This window comes from Periplaneta americana, chromosome 9 (genome assembly GCF_040183065.1).
Source record: "Periplaneta americana isolate PAMFEO1 chromosome 9, P.americana_PAMFEO1_priV1, whole genome shotgun sequence".
Taxonomy (NCBI): domain Eukaryota; kingdom Metazoa; phylum Arthropoda; class Insecta; order Blattodea; family Blattidae; genus Periplaneta; species Periplaneta americana.
Genome location: NC_091125.1, coordinates 69,562,481 through 69,577,920, shown reverse-complemented (window position 1 = coordinate 69,577,920; position 15,440 = coordinate 69,562,481). Strand labels below are relative to the sequence as shown.

The window sequence follows — 15,440 nt, the reverse complement described above, 5'->3', positions numbered from 1 at the left end:
ATATTTATAAATTTATATTTGAGTTTACGTAAACTCAAAAGAATTTATCTCGCTCTATTTAAAGGTTTGTCAAAGTAAGATTGGCCTCTATTTAATAGAATAAGCTATTACAATAAAATTGTTTAAAACTTATTATACATTGATTAGAGGTAGTAAGAAAAATGTAAGAATGTGAACGAAAAATGAGTCAGTTGTTTGAGCCAGTAGACGATCCTACATGTTTCGGGCATTGTTATCCTAATGATGGAACTTATGAGTAGATACGAAATGTGTGAAACTGTGAATCTCAAGATATAGTTCAGAATCTAAAATTATTGTTCACACCCAGTTACTGTGAAAATCCAAATATTGAAGTTAAAATTGGTTGGTTGAATTTTAACGTCTCAAGATACGGAAAATAAGACGTTCTGAATCCTTAATTTCAGAGGTTAGAGCTCCAATAAGACGAAATTCATTATCTACGATGTGGAATAGAAGGCAAGAATGATGCCTGCCATAGTTTAATTGTTACGTATGCGAGAAGTGGCTTATAAATTTCTCCTAGAAACATTTTATTAATAGACAGGCTTTTTATGTGTTTTAAATCTACAACATAGAACTCACAGCTATAACGGAAAACATGGATGGGTATAGAGAAACGATACTGAAATCTTCCATTGGCGCAAATGACAACCGTTATGTTCGTAGTACATATTGAGCATTATTTTAAATCTATTTGCAACGCACTGACCTATCGACTTGTTGGAGCGTCATTTATCAACATGAGCTGACCAACTCGCTTGACCAATGATCTACGAATCATTTAATTTGTTACGAATGTAAGGGTTATAGATATTTTGGCGACGGCTATCTCTTTAATTCCCGTATGGTGTCGGTACTCGAGTGCCGTGTGCGGCTGTTGTTGATGACTTTTAATTTGCACACAGCGTGATCGAGATGTGCCAGACATACCTGGGCGACGGCGAGGGCAGCTCAGGGCTCAGCGTGCTGAGAACATTCCGCCTGCTGCGCATTCTGAAATTGGTGCGATTCATGCCCAATCTGCGCAGACAGCTGTTCGTGATGCTGCGCACTATGGACAACGTCGCCGTCTTCTTCTCGCTGCTCATTCTTTTCATCTTCATATTCAGGTAGGAGGCAGCAGTGAGTGTCTCGATGTTGCCAATTCTCCTTCCACCCCAACACGCCTCCACGGCTAACGCGGCTCCTGAAAAAGGTTCAATTTATCCTATCACCACATGCTACATATGAATGACAGGATATTAAAAGTCTCTTTCCATTCCACATTTGAAGTTGAACTCTTTCTAACTCTGTTTCTGTGTATCTTTACCTACCTGTTGTGTGTCTGCAACATTTCAGGCTAATTATTTTGTGCGATAATGTCTTCAGTCCTACATTCATAAAATATCTACAAAAATAATCACGCCCGCTAGCTGTGGAGAAGTGATGTCCATATATTTGTGTTACCTTCGATACCTTCCCATTGTACATAAGCCCGTTTGATATTCCTTCATACATAACATAGAAAATGAAAAATATATTACGGTAGTTAAATTTCTTGCTTGAAAAACAAAAGATTTTTTGCATATTGCTATGTCTGTCAGTTGACTTTTTTTTCATAAAATACTTCTCTTTGTCTAGGTCCGGAAAACTGAAATTGAATAGTAGCGTATTAATTAAAATACAGCTCGTCAGATGATATAGGCTACTAAGCATCTGATGTCAGCAGTATTTAAAATTTTTATATCTTAATTAGGACCAAGTAATGAGGCCAAGAATGATATCCTCCTTTCTCGGCCTCAAGATACTTCGCCCTGTCTACAGAGCCCTGAATAAGCAGCACCCTTTGTGAAACTCTTAACCTTCGACCCCGATTTAGTATGAGAGCTGCCGTATAGCAAATAGTTTCGCTTGAATGTCTCTCAGGTTGCCCATCTCATATGCAGAATCAATTTATAGTGGTGAATGCAATAGTGGCCTAGGGAAATAGGGCGCTGCGATGTGAAATTGGAATGAATTTTAAGTAGATGTGCAGAGTTCGAGGTCATGAGTGTTTTGCACGCAAATAGGGCGATATTGTTTTGATGTTAACGCGTTTTGAGGAGGATATACATTTATATAAATGTATTTTTATATTCTTTTCCCTTTATAGTATCTTGTCTTAATCTATGTTATAGCCACATTGATAACATTGCTTATTATGCCAAGTAATAACATACAATAATTCTTTATTAAGATCATATACAAATTTCAACGGCTATGGTCTGGAAACCCTGAAATAAAAAGCTGCACCATTCAAATTTACACAAATACTTTCTCTGACCAACGTATATCTGAATCTCTTCTATTTCGTTTTGTTACGCCATTTTGAATATCTTCTTGGGAGGGAACTAAAATTCATATACCTACACTATTATATTACAGTACTGAAAAAGAATATAATATAATGAAACTTCTGTCTTCGAAGTTAATAATCGTGAAAGATTTGGCAGCTTAAAATCTGGCTATGATTAAAATTATTTTCAATATTAATGGCTCCGTCAATGTAACGAACATTTCCACATTTTCAGATAGTTTTTCAGATCTCAATAGACGTTGAATAGTCCATTAAGATTATTTTAACAGATTTTTCTTCTTTTAGTAATATTAAGCGTTTATTTTGGAATTTTTTGTAACGAGGGGATCGTATATATCGTTATAATTTACAGTGGATGAGATGATAATTAAAATAGTTATTGCAATACTGCTAAGAGATTTTTATTCAAATTGTAATAGCATATAAGTGAAACATAGTAAACATCGAATACGGAGTACTTACAACATAATTAGCCTAATATGTCAAAGGTTTACTTAATAAAGTGATTTTAGCATTAATCTTCCTCCACGTGCATATTTCCGTAAAAAAATTCGCATGGACCTACACACGGGTATGTAAAGTGATTCAGAAAATGCGTAGTAATTGCAGCTAGATTTTATTTACGAATATATAGAAGGATTTGAAAGACACCACTATACATTTACGAAACAGTAATATCGCTTTGAATTTGACCTAGAATTAAAATTCAATTTCTGATCAATTGCCTTTCTCATAAAATTATGTAAAAATTTTTCCTGAAAATCAGTATTAAAATCGGTATCCACTGAATATTTAATAATCAATTATTTGATAATGACGACAGAGAAATTTTGAAACAATGTTTGCTAAATGTATTGTCGATAATGTGCGCGTATTCATTTTCGTTTGTAGTCGATGGCGGTACAGTATAGAAACTACGGAGAAAATTAATGATGTCGCTATAAAACCAATGACAGCATTAGTTATGAAATGCGCTTGTAAGCTCTGGAGGTACATTTAATATCTTTTTACGTAGCCGAGGACATAAATGTACAGCCCTCCTCAAAACGCACTCAGTAGTAGTTCTATTACAGGTAACTTCGATATCCTTACAAAGAGGCGTCCAGTCTGTCAATTTTCATCACTTCAGTCCCCAATGTTAGTAGATGTTTTATTTCTTTAAAACTGTCGATTAAAAGAAATATTTCAATTTGATAACTTAAAAAGGCATTTAAATTAATACATATCAATTCATTAAATAATTTCAATTATATTTTGTTTTTTTATTATCACCGTAAATAAAATCTCAGTTCTCATCCTGAGATAGATAAAACAAAAATGACGACACTTAAATCTTGTTTCTGTCTCAGCGTTTCGTTGTAGCCGCTTTCTCTTACGACAAACGTCTCAGACGTTTTCTAATCAACGATCTCTGCTTCGAGATGCCGTCTTATCAAAGCCAGTATGTACTAGAAGGAGAAAAGTCTATTTAGCGCTGAAACTAAAGTTTATCTTTCAAGAGTCTCATATGGATAGCTAATTATTTTTATGACGACACGGAATTTCAATCAACATACGTATTTATAAAACTAAAATAATTCATAATTTTCATCCCGCCATTGCGAAATATGTCGTAGTAAAACGTCCAGAAATGTATTGCTCTTATATTCAAATTCGAGCTTTAGTTTATCTCAGATTCTGTAGTTATACGTTTGTAATAGTACACATTATTTTAACAAATAACATTTTAATTCATGCGGTCAACTGACGTCAATATCCAAATTGAAGTCAAACTTGCCGTTATAAGTAGGCTATAAGTTAAAAAAATATATATAATTATTCAATTGAATTTGTGACGACATAGCCTAAAATCATTGCAACTGATTTTATCAGTGTATTAGCCTAAATTAATTAATATATTTAAGCTCAAAACCATATAAAGTCAATTACATTCGCTATAGACAGAACTTGTTCCACACTTTAGTTCAATAGCATTGTCTGGTATACTGTCAAAACTCAAACTCTTTGTTTTGACTCCAAAATTTGTGTCAATCGTTAAATTCTGTCCATTTTACAGAATGTTTTTCAAAATTGAAAGACTTCAAGACTTTCGCGTAAGTCCTTTAATTGAAATTCAGTAAATGCCCTTAAAAAGGGATTTTTTTTCTTTTTGGAGAATTGTAATTCATAATTTACAGTCGAAGAGAAAAGTAACTGCAGTTGACCTTGATTAAAAAACGCAAAATCATATAACACAGAGGCAAGTCGTAAGGGGGAGGAGATGGTGCAGTAGATTTTAAAGATTCTGTCTCTGATCTATTTCTTTTCTGTGATGGGGCCAGGCAATAGGAACCCCGTCAGTCTTTCATATATCTCTGAGATCTCTCGGAGAAGTGACAGGGGTGACATGAAAAACAATTACTTTTTTATTTTTGATCTGTCGAAAACACAATTTCTGTCTATTTCTATCCACTTCCTCATTTTCTTACCGTCTCCTCTCTGTTTCTGTATCTCTGTCTGTCTGTCTCCCTCTGTGGTCTCGTTTCTATGTCTTACATTTGTACATGTGTCACCATACTGGTCGGAAAAGTTTTTCTCTTCAAATATCACCACAAACTCTAGGAATGAAAATTTCATCTGTGTGTGACGCGGACTATCGGTGGCCAAGTACAACTGTTTTACCTATTGACTTTGAGTCGAAAATAACATTACAAAATTCTCATTGTTTTGTTATCTATTAATATATGTACGGTTTAATTCAGATTGCACTTATTTCACTAACATCTTGGCTTAGTATTGGTTATTATCGATTAAATGTTAGTTATTTCATACGAAATAAACGCTTTATTTGTTACATGACAGCACTACTTGTTCAGTTAAAAGAGACCGGTTAGCGAATACAAATTTAAATCTATTCATTTAATACTTCAATATAGACTAAATAAAAAATTAAATAGTAATCCAGTAGTGCTGTAAACGTTATATAATTTACTTTGTACATGCTCTTTTTGTTTTCTTTGCCAATTTATTGGGTAAATGTAACGATGAATTAGAAACTCAGAGAACTCTTCCGACCTATTGGGGACACTCTTTTAGTCTTCTTCCTACAGGCGCGGTTTGTGAAGTCGTTATATAAATCCATCTCCTCCTTGGACGAGGATGACTTTTCAAATATCAAGAAATCTTTAAATCCAACAAAATAAAGAAAATGCTTCTCTGTTACAAACTATATCTGAAAATCTAACATTATCTTGTGGGATTACTTTACTTTAATATTGCAATTTTTGTCAAGAATAAATTTAGTTTGTTTATTTAAAACCAATTTTAAAATTAATGTTAATGAAATAGAAATTTTATTAAACATTTTGGCATGTTAAACAAAAACTTTATCGAATTCCTTTAGGAAAATATTCGAATTATGTTTCGCTTTCATTAAAAATAATTCATTTCTTAATGAAAAAGGGTTTACTCCATCACACCGCTTTCAGTTTTCTTACAAGTTATGTTAGCGAAACCCCAAAATGATATATAATCCTCCTCTACAACATACACAGAAGATATTATGATTTGTATTAATACGTTTATTATATGCTTGAACTGTTATTCTTTTTTTAGTATTCTCGGCATGAACCTGTTCGGTTGTAAATTCTGTGAATACCAAGACGATGGAACAAAGATATGCGACAGAAAGAACTTTGATTCACTTCTCTGGGCCATTGTCACGGTGTTTCAGGTATATCACCATCACCATCTCCGTTCATTACATAGATCTTATACTTATCCACTTTGCCACATAGAAAGCGCTGTTGCCATTGACAATGTTGCCAACAATTTGCACATATGATTCGAGGGCCTGGAAGATTGAAGTTGAAGTATTTGTTATTATTTCATTATGTTCTGTATAAATCCTTTAGCTATAAGTTTGTGCATTGATTAAATTCTTCCATAAATTTACATTTCTTCTGTACTTAAATGTAGCGAAGGATATATATGTGTGACGAAGTGCATAAGTTTCATATCACATAAGAAGATAGGTGCATTAAAAATTAAGTGAATAATGAACATACCAAGAATAAGTCAACGTGAAGTGTGTTAACCACTTTCAAAACTTACTTAAATCATAATCTAATCTCCTCAGTTTTCATTGAAAAGGATTTAAGAGTATTATGCCTTGTTTCCATTGTATATATTTGTACAATAAGCACAGATACTTCTATTAACAAAAATATTAGATGTTAACTCATGACCAGTATTATTGTTTTAACAGTATTTTCTGCAAGCAAAATATGAAACCTGCTCTTGTCTTAATATACCATTACATGATATGTAGAATATAAAATTTTCAAAACTGTTTTAACATAAATAATAGTGAATGATATTTTCATTAATAAAATGGAGAACGTATACGAAATCAAAACATCACTAACTTATACCGTGTAGAATGTATAAACGTCTATATCAGTGTTCATAAGTCGTAAACTGTTGAAATGCGAAACTTTTAAATCCGTTCTGCAAGACAAATATGAAATCTATTTCCGAGCAAAATAGTTATAATTATTCAAGAAACATTTTCGTTTTGTAAATACAAGTCTAACCTATATGACTTGAAATCTGTGTTAACATGTCTGTGTTTGGCTGACTGAATTGCATTTGTATTTTCAAAAGAATTCTTAACATGTAAATGATTTTATGTACTCTACGTGTAAAAATTGCAATTACTGTATGTGTAACATACTAACTTTCTCTGATTTCCGATATATAATTTATATTTGTCTACCATAATAACAGTAATTATTGTATTCAGTGAAATATATTTTCATAATAAAATTGCAATGTAACTTTAACCAAGCAAAAAAAAAAATGTAATGACATTATGTTTAAGGTCCAATTTCCTTAAATCGTTTCGTTTTTCAGTTCTTCACAAATAGACAAAGTAACCTCTTTCTTGTATTACCACGTAATATTAGCAGTTAGTTTGTATAAACTAAAATCAAAATATTGTATCGGAAACTTTCATAGAATTCATTCTGAATAACTTGTATTATTTTAAATTTATTTTATTTTATAAATAATTCCTGAGTGATCTTTTCCATCATAGTCTTTCTTCAGGTAAACACAAAAATTATCAAATTGCGAAGTGTAAAAGAAACAAATTTCAATAACTTCCCTTTATAAATGATATCTCATACATGTAAAGTGCCACATCAATATATAGAAAGGTTTTCTCTTCTAGTGCATCATTTATCCACTGAAATTACTTTTCTCGCTACTTAAAGAGACATCGATCTCCAGAAAAACTGCATAAGATCTTAAGTTAAGAAAGTGATGTGGAGTAGTATTTCTAAAAAATGCTCTATTCAGTCTCGCTTTATATCTCTTCAGTCTCTATAATCGTATCTCGACGCCAGTGATTAATTTCAGCAGATCAAAAGTATCTTCATACAATGAAGTGACTGAAGTGGAATTCTCTTATACATTTGAGATAAGTTATAAGCATTATCTTGCATTATTTCACGGTCAAACATTATTTCCAGCTATTATATTATTAATTTCTTGATCTCGTTAAGGAAATGGCCTTCAGCGAAAGAAACGAGGTGACCATTTGCAAGATATATAGGATATGTATAGGATATATTACCCAATTTGATGAATAGCAGAAGGGAATGTAATTAATACGCGTCCCAGCGGTGTCATGTTTCTGCGTTCCACAGCTCGGGATTATGAGGTCAGAGAGTGCCGTGCATCACTCTACGTGCAGTTGCCGAAACTTCAAAGAAACTATAATTACAGCATCGCTGTGCCCGGCACAATGTGTCTTGTTTCTCCTGTCAACCAAAATATGCTTGCAGATTAATTCAAATAGCGTTGCCTTCAGCAATGCACATTTACGAAAGTAAACGGATTATATTTTCCATTCATTGCATGACCAAAAAAATACAGGGTGGAAGTGAAAAAAAAAAACCTGCAGATTTTTAGAGCGAAAAACTCATGTTGTATGTAACAAAAAACTGTAATACCATATTGGTGGAAAGTTCATAGTTTTCTCAGAAAAAATGTATTTTCCCAAATGTTTAATATCGTCTCATTCGGTAACTATTGCGAATTGGATCGTGATTTTTATCAACGTCGATAGAAAATCTAATAAAGAATCATTTATCCCTCTCTCGTATTTCAATAACGTGGGCGGTTTTCGTGTAAATTTAATTTAAAAACCACTCATTTCGAACCACTGAACGATGCAATCCACATCGCAACATTGTAGCTAGAGAAGGGAGCGCGAGACAGTAGGCCTACACGTACACCGAGTTCGTTTACCTCTTACATCTGTATTGTGATACGAAAGGAGTCTTTTAGTGGCGAGGTTGTCGGACTGCTCAAACTTCAAATTTAATTTTCTAATTAACCGTGCATTTAATCACAAAACGTAACATAGGTTTTCTATTCATTTAAGCGTACCCTATCGTTCCTTTTAATCAGCAAGCTTATTTCACTTCCACCTTGTATAGGTCTATACTAGCAAAGAATATTATCATTGGTTTCGAGTTAATTTTCTCTACTTTATAATTGTAATAATCAAAATTAAACATGGTCTTTAAACTATGTCAATATTTAAATAAACTTCATGCAAATGTAAATAAAACATTTAACCACACTCATCTCTCGCTGACCCAACACAAACCTTAAAAATGGAAAATTGCAATAACATCAGCATATTAAACCATAATTTTCATAATTTACTGTACAAATCATTCAGAAACAGTACTGGTTGAAACAACATTATATAATATCCGTGTTCATGGATCACAGCTGTGATATTTTAGGATCATCTGAAAGTAAGAAAATTGTGCATAACATCCAGTCTTTACTATTACATACGATTGAAAGTCTCTCATGACAGAGAATGAGAAGTGGCTTCGGTTTGAAATACGAAGAGCTAACTCAGGTAATCACATGCCATGTAGCGTAGGATTCATAGTGCTAAATTGTTTCGCTGCTCCGCATTGTCAGTGAGCAACAGCGCTGAGTGACCTGATCGCCACGTCATCTGCATATAAGAAACACTCGCCGCGATAGATAGAACAGGTAAAGTATGCATCAGTACTAGGAAATAGTATTTTAATGACTACATACCAAAGTAAGCATGGCTACTTCATTTGGAATGCCTTCTGATTACGTCATAATTATACCAGTTTACAGTTATGTTGTTGAATTTAAACTTCACGAATATAACAACTGCATGCAACTTGTTTTGAAATCTCAAAATTATTTTGCACATACAGAATATTAATATTTCAAGTCAAATTCTCCAATGCAATCATTTATGTAACTATTTTCTGTTACGAAGCTGTCAACGCAACGGAATTTACATTAAATTGTAAATATGATGAGAAAATAAGTTTAGTAAATTCTCGAACGATACATCTTTTGGAATTTATTTCTGATCTAGGTTAGTAAATATTATAATTACAACATTACACAAGACGGGGAAGTTCGGTTTAGAGGACATGACGGATTTCCAAAGAACATTATGACGTAATCAGATGAATTTGATCTACTTTTTAAATTCGACTTCTTTTGCTTGCTTATTCTGACCACGCTTGTTTGATGCGTCGCAGAGACAGTTGATCACGCTCCACTAACAATAGCTTACTGGCTTATCCCTTGCATATCCATGAGCTTTACTAATATTGCTTTTCATCACAGTAGACTACATAGCTTCGACTTGTCCGCAGCAGAGTTGCGCATCCCTTTGTGTTCTGAACTGACTTGGGTCTGTTGCAGACACCATGTGTTGTTGTATTTCAACATTCTACCAAAAATAATATTTAACATTTTATGTCAAGAAACTTCGGTGAATTTTAACTATTTCACTAGGATTCAATTATAAATATCCACAAATAACAATATATATTTTTTTCAATTAATTTCTTAATAAGCAAAATCAATCCACATTTTCTTCTTTTTAGTTTTGCCCTTCATATAATTGGAATGTCAGAAAATTAAAACTGAGTGACTCAATAAGTTCACATTACAACTTTCTTTAATATTTTTAGTCCAAACGCGTTGCAGAAGATTATAATAATTTCTTCTTTGTTGACATGCGTATCTTAGCACCTTCAAATGCAACAAATCTGACTGCGCTTTTAAATGAAAGTTCTGTTTCAGTGGACGTCACCTTACAGTCTCAATATTCCCAACTCTGCTACGGACTGTACTGCAATATAAAATACTTAATATTTTTAAAAATACTCCGGTTTTTTTGTGTAGTGCTCCATGACAATTGTAGTGCGTGCTAGTGCTGTCTTGTGTGCGTCCAATGTCTGTTTAAACCTTGAAAATCTATTTTTCTCTTTTAAAAAGTATTGTTATTGATGCCAAACGCAAGTTCACACATTTTTAAAATGAAATCGTGAACATTGAGGCAATTAGAATGTGCGCAACAAAACAATCACAATTAAATATGCCATGGCTGCCAAGCAAAATAAATCTGGATATGCAATATAAATAAATGCTTCAAATCACTGCTCTTTGTTTGGAAAATTCTGTATTTAAACAATTCCGAGCTTAGATTATTTAAGTTACAATACATAAATGAGTTTTGCATTTTGTTTAATTGCTTGGAATGAAATAAAAAAGAAAAGAAGAGATAAAGCTTAATCCATTTTCTGTTTGGATGGCTGTAAGCTATTCTTGGTGTTGGGACTCGTTACGTCATCCCAACGGTCCACCCCTTAGCACCAGCAATTTGCCCCTGACTGATTAGTTGAGCCATCTCCCTGCATGAACCCCCCCAAATCCTCATGTCTCAATTGAGGATACTTGTCGCAGGACGATAAAATTTCCTCTAACTGCGCTGGAAGTGGAGTTACCATTTCTGCGATATCACGTAACTAAACACTCCAGCTTACAAAACTCATTCATCGTTATTAATGACTATTATCCGATTGGCCTTAAAATAGTTGAGTTGAATGTTATATTGGCACATGTCAATTAAGTTAAAATGAGTATTATATTGATTTTACACATTCTAAAACATAGTAGGTGATTCCGTACCCTAAAAGAAATGAAAGGTGGCAAAGAAAATAGATTTAGTTACGATTATACCTTTTATCTATCTGCTATTAATCATTCAATTGCAATGGAATTGATTTTACCTATAAAGCTCAATTAATGCAATTAAAATTTATCGAAAACACGACAGATGTGTTTGTAGATATACGTCAGATTTCGGTTCTAATTAAAACAAAGTTAATGTAATAAAAAAATAACTTTTAGTAAAGTCTGACTCACATGTCGGTCTTTAGATTACTGCTTAACCAACTAAATTTAATGGCAGAATTAGCTACATTCATGTTAACTAACATAAACTGAAAGAAACTTGTAATGAAAACGCTACAAGGTAATCTTAAATAGTTGTGTATTAAAGTTTATGTTAGTTATTTGGAAAGCTTCTTTGCTCAGAAGAAAAATACGAACTAGAAGCTTTTATATTTCCTGATCAGTAACCAAACATGGTCACTTCCAGTGCAGATTACAGTCCTCCAACTGGTCAAATTTACTTGCATTTAACAGTTCTTTACGTTTATTTGTGACAACGATCTACTACTGCAGTACTTGGTACAACAGCTCCTGCGATGTGAATCGCTGTGACTAAAATCAGAAAGAAGAATGGACTGTTCTTTTATTTATACAATTAGATTCTGTGTAAATATTAACCATCATCATATGTGTGCACAAAATGTAAATATAAACTATTTGTGAATAATGAATAGTGGGTGTAATTTCTACGTGATTTTTATTTATTATTTATTTCGTACGTAATCGGCTTCCGAGTATTAAATCGAAGACCACACAAATTCGCTGCAGTTTCAACAACCTTCCAGCAGTATCATCGAGTTTCGTTACTTTGAATTAGGCTTCTAATACATTACTTTGTCACCTCTGTCACATAATGCTGTAACGCGCGTGAGTGAAGTCTTACAACGGGTTTTACTGTTAGTCCAGTCCGCCAGAGTGCGGTCACGTCTCAGGATTTTACGTCAAACCAGTTTCATTTAGTCCTTTCTTCTTTGTTTCCACCAAATGCCTATAAATCTACTGTGATTCCATTTTAAAATATGTCACTATAACTTTTAAATCAACAATTTAAATTATACTCGGTAAATTATTAAATATATTAATAATGGAATGTTACATTATGAATGTTAAAAGTGCTTGAAATACAAAATTTGTTTCATTTTAAAATAAATAAACTTGACTACAAACTACTTGTACTGTCCTTTGTACTGTAGAAACGAGTACGCGACTTTACCGTCTTCTGTAACTCTATATAGTGTTGGATTTTGCACTGAGTGCATTCACATCTCCATAATATAAACTAGGGTCCATTGGACTGGCAGAAGACGGTCGGGACGCGCGCTTGTTGGTTGGTGTCACTGTAACCTAGCAGTTGTATGTTGCTGTGTAGAGTAGAGTACTTGTAGCAGTGTTGTTGATTATTATTTCCATGTCGTAACTTTGTATTGTATTTTGTGAATAGCCTATATGACATGTAGACAAACACCACACGAACATCCCCTTATGTCTATTTAAAGTGATTGCCTCTGTAGACACATTTTTAATGTAGATCTCAGAATTTGCTTCGCTGTAGATAATAGAAAATACTTCTATTCAGGATTGGAAAATATGAATAACAGAAAACCCTGAATAATACTATGTATTAGAATTTAAATAAGATATTAATTCTTTTCAACTAATTTAAATGGATCTAGATGTCCCTTCAGTTTACAAATTGTGTTAATTTTCGTGGCACTATGCTAAAAGACTGCTAAAATTAAATTCTAAACTCTTATTCTTATTGTAGGCTACTGTGGGAGTAAGTCGATTGAAGAAGATTATTATTAAACATGGCCAATATGCGCATTAAGTTTATCTCTCTCACCACAAGAAGACACTCAAGATATCAAAATCTCGTATGTTCCAGAAGTCCGAAAGTATTTCAATTTATTTAAAACTAATACGTTATTTAATAATAGACTATGCTGCATTCCAGTACAAAGTAGTAAGTTTTCGCCATTTTTGGTTTAAGATAATGATGACACATATTCGTTACAATAAATTTTTATGCGACAAGTAACACTAGTACACAAATGAGAGTTAATGTTATTTAATTACATTAAGAAAATATGGAGGAAAATTACAACATTTTCAAGAATACGTCTAATCGTCGTCGTCGTCGTCGTCGTCGTCGTCGTCATCGTCATCATCATCATCGTCTACTACTACTTTGAAGGACTGCGTCTCTTGAGAACGTTCATTTTCATTCATAGTGTTCTGCCCAAGAGCAGTCTTTCACTGCATGCCTAGAATTCTCCAATTTTTTCTATTTTTTGCCTCCCTCTTAGTCTCCGCATATGATCCATTATCTTAATATCATCTGTAAGACCGTTCTGTCCTCATTATTTTTAGAAGTTCTATAACAGCAGTAGACAATAAAAAGTAATGTAACTCCTCCGTATGTGCTAATTGTGGGACAATACTACAAGTAATGGCTAATGACACACACAATCGCCCTAGATTATAATTGCAACTGCGCCGCTGCGAGATGTTATTGCTTTATTTTGGACATGAAAAGTTCGTAGAATGATTACTTTGTAAGTGAATAAATAATGTGAGGTTTTAAGTTATTCCTCTGAAATGCATTTTAATTTAACACAATAGCTCAGTTGGCTTAGGCGCTTGCCTTCCGATCTGGAGTTGCGCTCGGGCTTGGATTCGATCCCAGCTTGGGCCGATTACGTTTGTATTTTTCCGAAGTTTTCCCCAACTGTAAGGCGAATGCCAGTAATTTATGGCGAATCCTCGGTCTCATCTCACCAAATATCATCTCGCTATCATCAATCTCATCGACGCTAAATTACCTAGTAGTTGATATAGCGTCATTAAATAACCAAGTAAAAACTATAACACACAATAACCGTGTAACTTTTGTTAGATACATAATAAACTGAGTTAGTTATATAATTATGTATGTATATTCAATTCAATAAATTTCGGTTCAGTTAACTATACCTGTAAATACATTGATTGAATTTATCACATAATCAAACATACAAACAAAATATGTGTGTGTGCGTGTGCGTGTGCGTGTGCGTGTGCGTGTGCGTGTGCGTGTGCGTGTGCGTGTGCGTGTGCGTGTGTGTGTGCGTGTGCGTGTGCGTGTGCGTGTGCGTGTGCGTGCGCGCAAATTCTAGTTATGTTATGCCTTCACCGAGAACAGATTTTGACAGGAATGGAATGCATCAAAAATGAAAATCATTTGAGGGAGGTACTTTTTTATATCTGTTCATTGAAAAATTAACAATAAATCTTTTGCATATAATTAAGTATTTTTCAAATAAATTCATATGAAGCTCTGTAAAGTAAATTAAATCACATTGTAATAAAAACACAAATATTTAATTCGGATTGTACCGGATAGTACCGAAAACTTCTCAGCGCAATTTACATGAAATTCTAAACGATTAAGATAGCAGTATTTAACTTCACTTATTTTACCTGGGCAATAAAATTTGACAAATTTATAAATGAACGGAGCTCGAAGACAGCAATTGAAATGCAATTTAAATTTGTCGAAGTCTGTTCTATAAATAACAAGTTTCTTATTTTTAATATAAAGAATAAACTAAAGATTGCTGAGATGATTTTGAGTGAATAAAACTTCACAGATGGATTTTCTAAGAATGGGTAGTAATAGCCAGTGATGATGAGGATGAGGATGATGATGATGATGATGATGATGATGATGATGATGATGACGATGACGACGACGACGACGACGGCAGTCATGACGAAGACGATGACAATAACGACAACGGCTATATTTTAGATGTATTTATGCGGTATTTAGAGTCCCATCTAGAAACTTCTGTTAATCCATATACGCTTGCGTGCTTATGTGTACTGGGTGAAACGTAAGTAATGTCATTAATTTCAAGGGGTTATTCTTTGAGTTACTTAAAACAAAAAAATGTAATACAATTTTGCTCCTTTGTGCTTCTTTTTCGAGAAAAAAAATATATATTTTTCTATGAAACATTTCATA

The 15,440-nt window shown here is 33.3% G+C and overlaps 1 protein-coding gene across 2 annotated transcripts in view; it reads left to right on the top strand.

Moving 5' to 3' along the window:
- The window catches only part of Ca-alpha1T (Ca[2+]-channel protein alpha[[1]] subunit T), a 267,876-nt gene that overhangs the window by 171,914 nt on the left and 80,522 nt on the right, over positions 1–15,440 (top strand). For both annotated transcript variants that reach the window (XM_069834966.1, XM_069834967.1), the window contains exon 14: positions 927–1,130. In XM_069834966.1, the coding sequence (XP_069691067.1) occupies positions 927–1,130 (204 nt within the window). The remainder of the gene's footprint in view (positions 1–926; positions 1,131–15,440) is intronic.